Here is a 12,711-nt window from a genome sequence, read left to right on the forward strand (position 1 = left end):
GCTAGCTTTAGCATCACTCCACAATTCACATAGTATTGACGAGTGACAGAAGAGCTTGTTAAGTCTTCAGCGGCATGATAGTACTCAGTTTCCCACCATGTTACATACAAGTACTCCATTGTCAGATGCCTTCCCAAAACTTAACACTTAGTCTTAGAAAAATCCAGGAGTGCGAAATGTGAAAAAGTTTGAATGGAGTTAAGAGAATCTATATATGGTTTCTATTTCTATTTCTATTTCTATTTCTATTTCTATTTCTATTTCTATTTCTATTTCTATTTCTTTGATTCTTGAGAAGATGTAGCGTCTGTAAATCATGGATAAGAACAACTGTTACATATCTCCCGTTAAATTGTGTACATGTAAAGTGCAAGGTTATGTGTTTCCTCACCTTAGAGAAAGTTTTCCTGTGTTTTCTGTGTGTTTCCTACTCGTGGGTGAGTTTGTTGTCTTATATATCTGATAGGGGAGGAGATAACCCCCTATTCTTCTTAAAGGTATAATACACAGAGGCAGCCAGTCTTGGTCTCTGGTCTCTCTTTGCAGCTTCCTCCAGCCAGCACTGCATGGAGTTCTCTCTTTTGTTCCCCTCCTTCCTCCCAGAACACCTTGCCAAAATGCAACACTCCCCCTTCTGCTTGCCCCCCTTCTCCAGACCTCTCTCTCTCTCTTTTTAGAAGGACCGCATTTTTTATGTGTGACATTACATTCCCATTACCATAGACCCAAGCATCTTCCTTTGATGGCTATCAACACCTTTGTCATGCTTAATGACAACCCAGGCTATACCCTGAAAAACAAGCTTAGCCTGCATTTTTACACTTTTAAGCTGTCTCTCACCCCGGGGAAGACCCCAAGCATTTAGTAATTTATAGCATTCAGTAATTTCTAACGTTCACTAACTTTATAGACTTATGGGCACTTTTGTACCCCCAAACTCTGGTATCCCAAATCTGTAATAGTAATAGTATGGATATAGCTCCTTACAGCCTCCAGAATTCCACAGATGAATACAGGGACACTTCTAGGATGCTTATTCTTACACCAAGATCCAAGGATCATTGCCTGAGGGCTCTGGCACTTTATTACACACTACCAAAAGTTCTTGTCTGCATTCTGTATTTATTTACTCTGCAATGACTGGTCCTATAATATGCTGATCAGCTCAAATTGATCCTCAGCAGCAGCAGCAGCATGTGAAATGTCATGGAGTGGAATTCAGTGTTGCACCTTTCCGGTCCTTGCACAACTTAACTAGAATGCCATACCAGTGACTCTTCATTTTTGAAAACCTCTCGACAGAAAACAGATCACAATCTCATGTCACTTTGGCATGTTGACATTTTGACATTAAATGTCAAAAAGAATTGCCTTGGGCAACTCAGAAACACATTTCTGATACAATAAGAGGCACATGAAAAGCACTGCCTCGCCCCTTCAAACTAATGCTTCCTAACATGTTTCTTTTGTTCATGCATAATAATTAAGTTATTAAGAACCTGGCCAAGGGCACAATTTTGTGAACAGAGAATGGTCATTTAAATGGCTGTGTGTTGGGCATAACATAGACCTTGCTTTTCAAATCATGAATGTGTCACCAGTGGTGGAGCCTATGCCCATGCTGCCCAGAGCAGGCGCGCTCTCAAGGGGTGTGTGGCGCGGAGGGTGCCCTCCCAGGCATGGGATAGCCACTCAGGTGCCCGGAGCAGTGCGCGCACCCTGCAGCTGGGGACAGAGCGAGCCTCCCATGGAGGACATTCGGTGCGCCGCCCGCCTGTGACTCTCAAGCCTCCCCCAAGCTGTCAAAACAAAGGGGGGAGGGGGGAATGCCGCCGGCAAAGCGGTGCAGCTCTCCCCTTACCCCGACGGCTCAGGGTAGGCTTCAGAGTCATGGGTGGGTGGCGCACCGAATGTCACTCCCCTCAGGGAGGGCACCCGGGGTGGACATACCCCCACCACCCCCTTTCCTGCGCCCCTGTGTGTCACAAACAATGGGTTTCTTGGATAGAACCGTTGCTGTTGGAAGAAAAGCAGCAGCTGAAGAATGCCACCCCCCTTCTCCTGATACCCTGGTCAGGAATTGACGTTTGAGTCAAACGTAGGCAATAGAAACAATAGTGCTATACTATCTCTTACTTTCTGTCCTGATGGCCAACAACTTTCATTATAATATTTAGCTAGATGTAAATCCAAATCAGCAAAGGTCCCTTGTAACTTTAATTAGAAGCTTTCTCCTTCATTAGTTTCAAACACTGCTTGTGTGTGTGTGTGTGTGTGTGTGTTCTGATGTGATTAATCCACAATAAAAGGCATGGGTGATGCCCAGATAAATCTCACAAGGAGAAGACCCACTGATATTAATGCACTTGCCCGACTCCATTGATTTCAATGGGTCTGCTTTTACTATGACTAACTCTGGGTACCACCCTGGGATATTAAACAATCACTCATCGAGGGCCCCATACAAATTCAGATTCAGGGTTTAGGAATGGACGTCCCTTAATTCCCACATGCTTAAATTTGCCTCTCCAGATTAGTGCTGCCCTCTTTACTTTTCCACTTGGGAAGAGGCAGCAATCCAACCCATACCAGTGGTATTTGCTTGTGCCTATGATGCCTCAGAGCCCTTGAACAGAGTCAAGTGGGGTTTAATAATGCTTGAGTGCAGTCACTGCTGATTTGCATAGCAGGCGCATGACCTATCATGTCTCAGATCTGAGTCATACCAAAGATTTGCCAGCTTTCCTTGGAATGACATTTGTTCTGTCATCAAGAATTGGGGAAGGGGAGAAGAGGGGGAGCACCAGCTGTGTGCCGCACAGTTTGATGATGTTCATTGGAATTACATATAATTTTAGCCTTCCCATTTGCTGGCTCTCCTTCCCCATGCCTCATTTTAAAACTCTTTGTGTTCAGTTCTTCTGACTAACTTTCGTAATAACCCTATATCAATCCATTACGAAACCATGGAAGCAGATATGGTATTTCGATTTAATAATCAGAACAAACATCCTGCTCTCACAGAAGATCCTCTCTCCAAACTACTCAGATTTTGCAATAAAAACTCCTTATCTTCTTCTTAAGAATGATAAGGCACTAGAATGGCAGAAAGACTGGGCATAGTAATATACCTGCTATCTCTGTACTGTATTTGCTGCTCTGTCCAAGTAGGTACTTAGCTTGGGCAGCCTAATGGATCCACTGATGCTTTTGGAGAAGCAATGGCCAAAAACTCGTTTTAAAAATCAATTATATCTGATATCTCAGATATGTCACTTTCTGGATAGCGAAGACCTCTCAACAGCTATCAGTGCTTTGTTACACCAAGGACTGACTACTGTCATGCATTCTGCATGGGGCAGCCCTTGAAGATGAATCACATGTTGCAAATAATGCAGGCTGCCACATTAGCAGCCAAGAGCATATTCAGTTCTTCTAGTGCCAGCTGGGGATTGGGCCTCTGGGTTAAATTTAAAATGCTGGTTCTTAGTTTTTCAGAACCTCATGGGCCAGGACTAAGATATCAGAGAATGCCTCTTTTCATTTCAGCCTCTGAATCACCGCTTGAAAGGTATGAATATTTGATCCGTATTTGATCAAATCAAATAATGTGCCAGGACATTTCTTTATTTTTGTAAACAGGCTCTTATTATGGAAGAGTCACTCAAATCCGAAAAGCTACTACAGAGTAGTGATATTAGATTGCAGTCCATATCAGCAGAGAAATACGACCCTCACTTCACTACAGACACCCCTAGGTATATACACACACAATATCAAGTCTAGATTCCACTGAAATCACAGCACTACAATATTTATATAGCCAGTCAACCTAGTCATTGAGAAGTGACTGTTTAGGAAATGGGCCAAAGCTATGGCTTCCATTTCAGAATTTTGGCTCACAATTTAAGGGATGATTCTGGTTTTTGCTAACCCACATAAACCAAACACTTTGCAAACCAGCTGCTATTGGATTTTAAAATTAGGGATGCTGAAATACCCATGCTCTAATTGCTCCCAACTGCAGATTTAGTTATTTTTAAAATCTGCTTTTGGGTTTTAAGACTGGACGACATGTGTATAAATAGTCAAAATTATTTTATCAGTGAGTGCCTCCATACTCTCTACCAGGTCACTCGTCATGCCAACCGTACAAAGATAAAGTGGACAAAGATCAGAAGATGGCTTCAGAAGGTGCTGCTTTCAGGCTTCTGAGCTACATTTGTCCATCCACTGTTAGATTTCATGCAAATGCTTACATAATACAGTCTCCGCCCCCCCAACCTTTCTTAGAGCCACTTAGAGAGGGGACAACTGAGAGCAGGAAAAACAGTGGGTGGCCTCACAACTCCTCCCTCGCTCTCAGTGGCCTCTGCCTGAAGCAGCTTTTCAACCTCACAAAAGGGCAATCAGGCCACAGTTACAGGCATTTGTATGCAGGGCCAGTTCAAGATCTTTTGGTGCCTGAAGCAAAGGGCAAGATGCCATCTCCTCCATTCCTGATACAGAAGCTGATCAGATGGGCACTTGGAGCTTACTTCAATGCTGGCTGAAGGGCCAATATCATTCACTGCTCCTGCACAGCAGCAGATACTGGTGTGGGGCACTGCTGCCTGCTCACCTGGCCTCTGCTCAGAGGGGGAGAGGTGAGGCTGGCATGCTGCAAATGCATACCAGCAGAGCCAATCCAGTATTGCTTCTGGCCTACCTATGAGGTGGACTGAGGCAGCCACCTCAGGCATGGGGAAGTGTCCCCACAGGTGCCCCACCCGCCCCTGCCACTGCTGGAGAAGTGAGGAAAAGTGGCAGCTTCTGGCTAGATCTCTCAGAACTATTATGAGGTCTCACTGGAAGCTGCCACCGCTGCTCGACTCCAGAAAGCAAGGCTTTGGTAGAATGGCAGTGGCGGGGATGGTGCCTCATGTCACCTCAGGCAGCAAAAGGGGATGCGCTGCTCCAGTCTGCCAATGCATTAGCACCACACCACCTGCACCACTGCCTTCCCCTCTGCCTCTGGGTTGGCAGCAGTGATGCAACCAAATGAAGGCCAGGTGAGAAGTGTCTCCATGCCATGTCATCCACTACTGCTCCTGAGGGCCCCAAGTCTAGCTTGGAAGGTGCAGGGCAGGCTGTACGTCCGTTCCCCACCCCTCAGTACCTGAAATGTTGTTTGTATGTAAGGTAAGGTTACCAGATGTCCCCATTTCCTGAGGACAGTCCCTGGATTTACAAATCAGTGAAAGATAGGCGTGCCTGGCGTGCTCTGGTCCATGGGGTCACGAAGAGTCGGACACGACTGAACGACTGAACAACAACAAAACAAAATCACTTGAAGTTGAAAAGTTTCCCCGGATTCATTGAAAAAAATCTGATAACCTTAATGTAAGGTCATCAGCTATGTCAGTCTCCAAGCACACACAAAACAAAACCAAGCACACAAGAGGTCCCGTGATATCGCAGCAGACCTTTGTTTCTCTTGAAAGTGATTGAGTTTTCCAATAGACATAGGCTCAACTTTTCGGAAGCCCCAGCCTGAGACACCACAGAGAACTTTGGACCACATAGCTGACAGATCTGGGGCAACAAGGAAGCATTGGGTCCAACATTCATCTACAGTGGTAGGTCCGTTCGTAACCGGAAACCACTCGTAACACGAGGTGCCATTAGCGAAAGTGTGCCTCCTGCTGCGTGTGTGCCTCTGGCGTGTGATTTCCGCTCGCATCCCGGGGCGAAGTTTGCAATGAGGAGTGGCCACTTCTGGGTTACTGGAGCTTGTAATCCACAGTGTGCGCAACCAGAGGCATTCGCAAACAGAGGTACCACTGTATAGGCAACTTTGGGCTAAGTCCAAAAATATGATCGGGTACTTATGAATGCTGCTTTTAAATGACACCTCACCAAACAGTGGCACATGAGCAGAGCGTTGAAGCAGCAGCAATATCCTCCCCACAACAGTCATGCTACATTCACTGGGGCAGGGAAGGGATGAGGGCATTAGAAAGATCACCCAACATGGCATAATTGTGCCTTACCCCTCACATCTCTGTCCCAATATTGGCAGCACTGCCACTGAGAGGGCACTGCTACTGCTCTGATTCCTCACCTGCTGCTGCAGCACCTTACAGGTGTTAATAAGTTGCACCAATTAAAGTTGCAATCTTAATCATCCTTACCAAGGAACAAATGAACATAGCGGGACTTACTTTCTAGAAAACATGAACAGGGTTGTACTATTAGAGTCTTTTTGACAGACAATAACAGATTTATCTTGTTTATTGGGTAAGAGAAATGTTTGATGTATCAGAAAAATATTTGGAATTCATTATTTTTGAAGTCTTTAGGTCTATTAATCTAAAAACAGAATTAAAACAACACACTTGATTTTCTTTTTTTCTCCTGCCAACATCATTTAAAACTGCTCTATTTATACTAATATTTCTGTGGTGAGCGACAAAGCAAATCAATAAATCAATACAGCACAACTAACCGGTATGTCAGAGAAAATCTTATTGAAGGGCTTATGTGTTTTCCATGTTAATCCAAGAGTTGCACAGCCAGTTTTGAGAGAGAGAGAGAGAGAGAGAAGAGGGAATATTCATCTAAAAGCAAAACTGGTATTCAAACTTGTTGTGCCAGCTCTTTTAAAGCTAGGTTATTTTCAGTTGCCCTTGTTATGTAATGTGTGCTTGGCTTTGTTTTGAAAGTTAAGGTTACAAGCGTCGAGTGAGGCAGCACATGCTTTAATTGGCAATGTTCACATGGAATAAAATAGAAAAAAATCACAATCCTTTTAACCTAGTCAGAGGTGTGTCTGTTTGAGCACCTCCCACATTCCCAGTTCAGCACTTGAGGGTTAAACTGCACATGAGAGCAAAAGCAAGGGTGATGTATTAGAGAAGGCAAAATGATTTTAATTCAGGGAGGTGAATCATCTGTGCCAGAAATGCTGGTCTGGTGACGCCTCCTATCCAACAATGCACTCCAGATGGGCATGGGCTGGACACAATTGTGGGCTTGGAACACGATTGTTCTGTAGCCGATGGCAGAGATCAGAGTCACTGAAGCTGCAAGTTCGATCCCTGCAATGCTGCCTATTCAAACACAGCCCCAACACTTCATTTATTTCGGATTTATATACTCTGTCTTACAAGTAAGGTTGCCATATTTTGAAGAGCAAAAAAGAGGACGCTATGACAGCCATTCAAAACAAATAAACACAATTTGTCTCAAATTTTACCCCTGAGAAAGAGGATGTGTCCTGGAAAAATAGGACACATAGCAACCCTACTTACAAGACAACCAGGAACCTCAGGACAATTTAACATGCACTTAGTGTACACGTACATGGATACTAATGTATGCCAATATTCAAAGTAAGTGATGAAAATGACAGAGGACCAATCCTACAGGGCCCTCGCTGAATGCTCTGTGAATGATCTCATACGGCCACCCTTCATGTCTCCCACTTCTCAAGAATGGATTTGCCAGCACAGCAGATCTCAGGGAGGCCCTCCTCACAAACACACCCAGAAGTATGGGAGCCGCTTTCCCCATGAGGCAACCCTACACCAAAGGGTAGTGTGTGTGAATTTCCAAACACATGGGCAAGGCTGATAGTTTAACCTTCCCACCCCGTTGTCGCTTTCCCTTGCTCCTTTGCACACACTGTGGTTTTGGTGATCAGCACCCTCTCTCCCTCCCTGCAAGGTGCCCATTTGGTGCAGAAGAGCCACGACATTAGTTGCACCGACACACTTCCTTTCTTGAGTCTGCACATGCTACGCTGGTGCAGGATTGTGCTTCGATGGCAGCAGCTGCCATGCCTCTGGATGAGCGTGCAAACCCTTAACTTCGAAATACTAGTCCTTGGATGTCCAAGGCTCGCTGCCTGCTAATCTTTCATGAGCAAATCCTTTGGGCTGTCCTATGTGCATATCCTGCTATGTGCGCATAGTGTGCTTTTAAGTGACCTTTTCAAACTGTGTCAAGATTGTGGAATGGCTTCTCCTCTTTGTGCTTTCCCCCCTGCTGACGAAACATCTCTACATCTCTATGCTGCCTTTAGCAAAAGGAAAGAGGGGTGAAGAAAATCTCCATTCAGCTAAATCTTTTCCATATGAATGTGCAAATGTAATGGAAATCAGCTATTGGGGCTTTTTTGTGCAGCAGGCTTTGACATGCCTGAGTCTTAGAACTGGCATAATAATTTACACAAGTGTCTTTTATTTCTTTAATCATTTGGTCCAAACTTCATATTTTAGGGGAAAGTCATCACTGGAGCTCAGCTTCTGAAGAAGAATTAGATTTTTAAAAATATTATTGCCAACATTTTTATTCACCTATTGCTGTTTCTTTTTCTAATGTGGAGCTATTACTGTTCTCAAGTATCTTTTTAAAAACTCCTCTCATAACAACACCAGGAGATTTGTAACCCTTTCGTGCCTTGAATGGTCCACAATGTGAATTTTGCTGTCTGAGAAACCTGGATTTGTTTGGCTGCCAAAATCCACAGTGCAGAAGCAGATGCAATTTTAATAATCTGGCTTGGTTTGCTATATTGGAATCTTCTTTTTGCTGGGGCTGCTTCTGCTGCAGCATATTGCCTTCTGGCTTCTTATTAAACGGATTTATTAAGGTTATTATACTGAATGCTACATTTCCTTTTTAAAAAAACAAAAAACAAAACAAAACTCAGAGCGGTTTATGTGGTGTTGTGGTTAGACTGTTGGACTAAGACTGCTCAGAGCCAGGTTCAAATTCCCACTCAGCTATGAAACTGACTGGGCAACGTTGGGCCAGTCCACTCCCTCTCATCATAACCTTCCTTCCTTCCTTCCTGGGTGGGTGTGAGGATAAATGGTGTATGTGTGTCACTATGTACATTGCCTTTAGCTCCTTGGAGGTAAGGCAGTATATAAATGTAATAAATAAGCACATGGGAAAGTGGGTCTTCCAGTGGCCTCTAGCAGGACCTTACTATCAATCAAGCACCCCCAGTCACTTCCCCAAGTCAGTTTTAACGGATTAATGGTGCTGTGAGGGCTGCCTGCACCATATGCTTTTTCTGAATCTGTAGACCAGTTTTATGATGGAAACAATTTGGCTGGCTCTGCCAAACACAACTATCTGTGATGGACAACTGCCATAAGGCCCCATGACATATTACAAAATTGCCAGGAAAATGAACCCGTGGAAGCAACAAAATAAGAGTGGGTGATGGACGTCTCGACTTCTCTCCATTAGAAGTATCTGAAGCTGCCTTAAACCAGGTCATAATATTTGTCGGTCCAGTTCAGTATTGTCTACTCTGCCTGGCAGCAGCTCTCCTGGACCTCAGACACCACATCGCATCAGCCAATGACAATGCCACTGCTGTGTCAGAGGAGCCCTGACCTTACCACTGTCCTGCCCAGTCCAGTATGGACATTGGCTTCAAGATGCTACTGATGCCAGGGATTGAACACAGGGTCTTCTCTATGACAGGTAAGTACTCTACCACTGAAGTATGATCCCTCCCAAACTAACTCAATAAATGGAGAGTGTTCCACACTAATTACTTAGATAATGGATGGTGATACAGGGGGCATTGCAAGGAGCTTGGCAGCATGGGTTGTATAGCCAATGTTCTTATTAGGCAAATCCATGGAAGAGATCCAGCTATCAAGAGCTACTAGTCATGGTGTTCTCCCTCCACTCTCAAGTCATATGCCTCTGTATACTAGTTGCTGAAAGTCATAAGTGAGGAAAGCTCTGTACCACTCAGGTCCTGCTTGTGGGCTTCCACTTGACCTGACTCTGTAGGGCCCTTAGGTTCTTACATTGTGCAGATGGAAGGCAACTTGCTCAACCAATCTTCCTGTTTCTCATTCTCCTGAAGACCCAAGCCTCCCCCACAAAAAACCCTCCCCAGAGGACCAGAGGAAGGCTCCAAACAGTGAGGGCTCTGTCATATGGGTTTTCAGTGGAAAGAGGAAACTGTCAAACGTTGAGCAGAGGGATCTTGCACAAGTGGAGCTGCTGCTGGAGCAATATCCTTCCTCCTTGGCATGGCAGCTCCATAGGGCACAGCCTCCACTGTTCAGGTGGGCTCCCAACTCCCTTGAATCAAATCAGGGGTGATACAAAGGAGAGAGGAGGGAAGGGGATTATGGGTTGCACTAGCTGTTTTCCACCCACCTAACCATTGGATACAGCCCCCTGCCTCTGTACAAAGTCAACACATGCACTAGATGGGGCTTTCAGCTCACATCTCCTCTAGCTTATACCACTTTAGAGGGACCCCCATTTCACCCTTGAATGTATGAATTGCAGCCCTTTCCCCCACAGAAAGCTAGGTGTAATACCGGTATGTTATTATCACAGGGGAGAACTGCACGTGGCGTGAGAAGTGAAGAAGAATCTTGCTTACTTTGCAGCTTCTGTGGTCTTCCCAGGAACACGACTCCGTGTCCTGTGGGACAATCCCTCTTGGAAAAGCGTGATCACCGAAGCACATCTGACATAACGGAGCCTCAATGTCAGGCTCCCCTTGAGGTATATGCATCACAGTGGACCCCGGGTATTTGAGGCTGCTGGCCTGATGTTTTTCCATGCTAACCATAGGGCTCTTAATCCATCTTCGTACCTGTAAACATAAAACAAATCCTCCATTTAACATCTGCCCTGCGTATTTTCTGACACAGGCTGTTTAATGCAAAGCACATGTGGATAATCAGATGGCAATGACTAACATTTGGAATGGGCTCAGAAGAATATATATATATATATATATATATATATATATATATATATATATATATATATATGACAAGTCTGAAAGTCTGTTTGAGGGAGAATGCACAAATCCACCCTACCCAGAACATTACAGAGGCTTTATACGTTAAGAATAGACATACTGCAAGTGTTAAACGAGTTCAACACATTTTAGTCTCACTCAGCTCACAGAGTAACAACTTTTATGTTCAATTGCTATCTTAAATGGTCTCCTCATTACTTCCCATTCTGTTGATAGCGCACCCTTGGCAGCAGTGATGGTCAGATAAGGAAGTGCCTGCTCTGCATCCTTGGTCTTCTCTCTGCCATTTTGCTGTAGCTTTTTGCTCTGAGATCCCATGCATAGGGTGTTACAGTTTAAAAACTATATTGCATTTTCAAGACATCTCATCTCATTCACATTCTAATTTTGCAATCTGCAGGCCCTTGAACCAATGTTACCTTCACTCCAAATCTGCTTTATCCCTACCAAATGAATCAAAGGTTGCAGTGCTTTATTTTCTCCAGAGGAACAAATGGCAGTCACAAACTTACAAGGGAAGTTCAGGCTGAATGAGCACAGCAACTCTTCTCAGTAGACCTTGCTCCAATGAGGCAGTTGTGAAGACTGAAGGTTCCCACCTACCCACAGTTCCCTAAGTCTCTTCCTCCCCAGATCCTTCCCAAGCAGGAACCAGAGAACCAGGCAGAGGGCCTTCTCAGTAGCGGCACCCACCCTGTGAAACGCCCTTCCATCAGATGTCAAGGAAATATACAACTACCTCACTTTTAGAAGACATTTGAAGGCAGTCATGTTTAGGGAAGTTTAGGGAAGTTTTAAACATTTGATGTTTTATTGTGTTTTTAATATTCTGTTGGGAGCCTCCCAGAGTGGTATAAATATTACTACTACTACTACTACTACCACCACCACCACCACCACCACCACCAACTTGTCTCTCTTTGCTCTGCCCTCTTCACTAATCTTTGTGGTTTAGGAGACCGGGGGGGGGGGAGCTGGTCACAACAGGATGGGGAGACTCCCTGGCTTCTTCAGCAGTTTGCCTCTTGGCCACACTCCTGTCCAGCCTTTGCTTCTCCTCTGATTCTGGACTGCTCCCTGCCACAGACTCTTTCTGCTCACTAAACCCTGTTACCTCTTCAGCTTCCAACACCTCCTCCTCCCAGTCTTTTCCCTCTGTCCACACATTGTTGTCCCACCACCAATCCCCTGGCTCTGAGCCTTCTTCCCGTGGGGGTTCCCTGGATGGTGCCTCCATTCCTCTGTACCCAGACAGTCCATTATATCCTTGGAGGAAAGGGTGGGATATTAATGCAATAAGACACTTTGTTTCTCACAGAACAACTGGTCTTTTGGGGAAGTGGGTTTGTTGTGCAAGACCTGTATCTACACAAGCTGAATTTGCCCATCTGTGACTGAACCTGCCTCCAATATAGCAACAGTCAGGTTTCTGTTATCTTTCTGATTCAGAAGACCCTCCCCATTCAACTATTTAAAAAGTCCCTGAACTGAAAACAAAACGGAACATAGTGCACAGTCGACTGTATCTGTCAAGTGGGAGTAACTTTAACCTCTCTGACAGGGTTGTTCGGCTGATGAATGAGAAACGCATCGAATGATTACAGTTACATTAACACAGGATGGCTCAAAGATCTGCTGCTGCTTCCTGTATTGTGTGTGGTGTAATCCAGCATAGAATTTAGGGTGGTTTGTTTGCATGTATTGCATTAGGTCCAGGCTCATGCTCTGAATGGGGAAATTAACCATTTCATAGCAGTGAGAGTACAGCCTGGCATCTGGTAACCAAGGACACAGGTAAACAAACACAATGACTCTGATGAGTTGCTAAGTCTGAATTTTGTGCTGGTTTGTGGGGAAATCACACAAACATACCTCTCTATGGACACAAAAACAAATAAATGGACTCATCTTCTGGG

General features: G+C 44.7%; 1 protein-coding gene across 1 annotated transcript in view; it reads right to left on the reverse strand.

Moving 5' to 3' along the window:
* Positions 1–12,711, reverse strand: part of SGK1 (serum/glucocorticoid regulated kinase 1) — an 84,694-nt gene that overhangs the window by 43,211 nt on the left and 28,772 nt on the right. Inside the window, exon 2 of the mRNA XM_033143824.1 lies at positions 10,409–10,624. Within this exon, the coding sequence (XP_032999715.1) occupies positions 10,409–10,624 (216 nt within the window). The remainder of the gene's footprint in view (positions 1–10,408; positions 10,625–12,711) is intronic.

The sequence above is a fragment of the Lacerta agilis genome, chromosome 3 (assembly GCF_009819535.1).
Source record: "Lacerta agilis isolate rLacAgi1 chromosome 3, rLacAgi1.pri, whole genome shotgun sequence".
Classification (NCBI taxonomy): Eukaryota; Metazoa; Chordata; class Lepidosauria; order Squamata; family Lacertidae; genus Lacerta; species Lacerta agilis.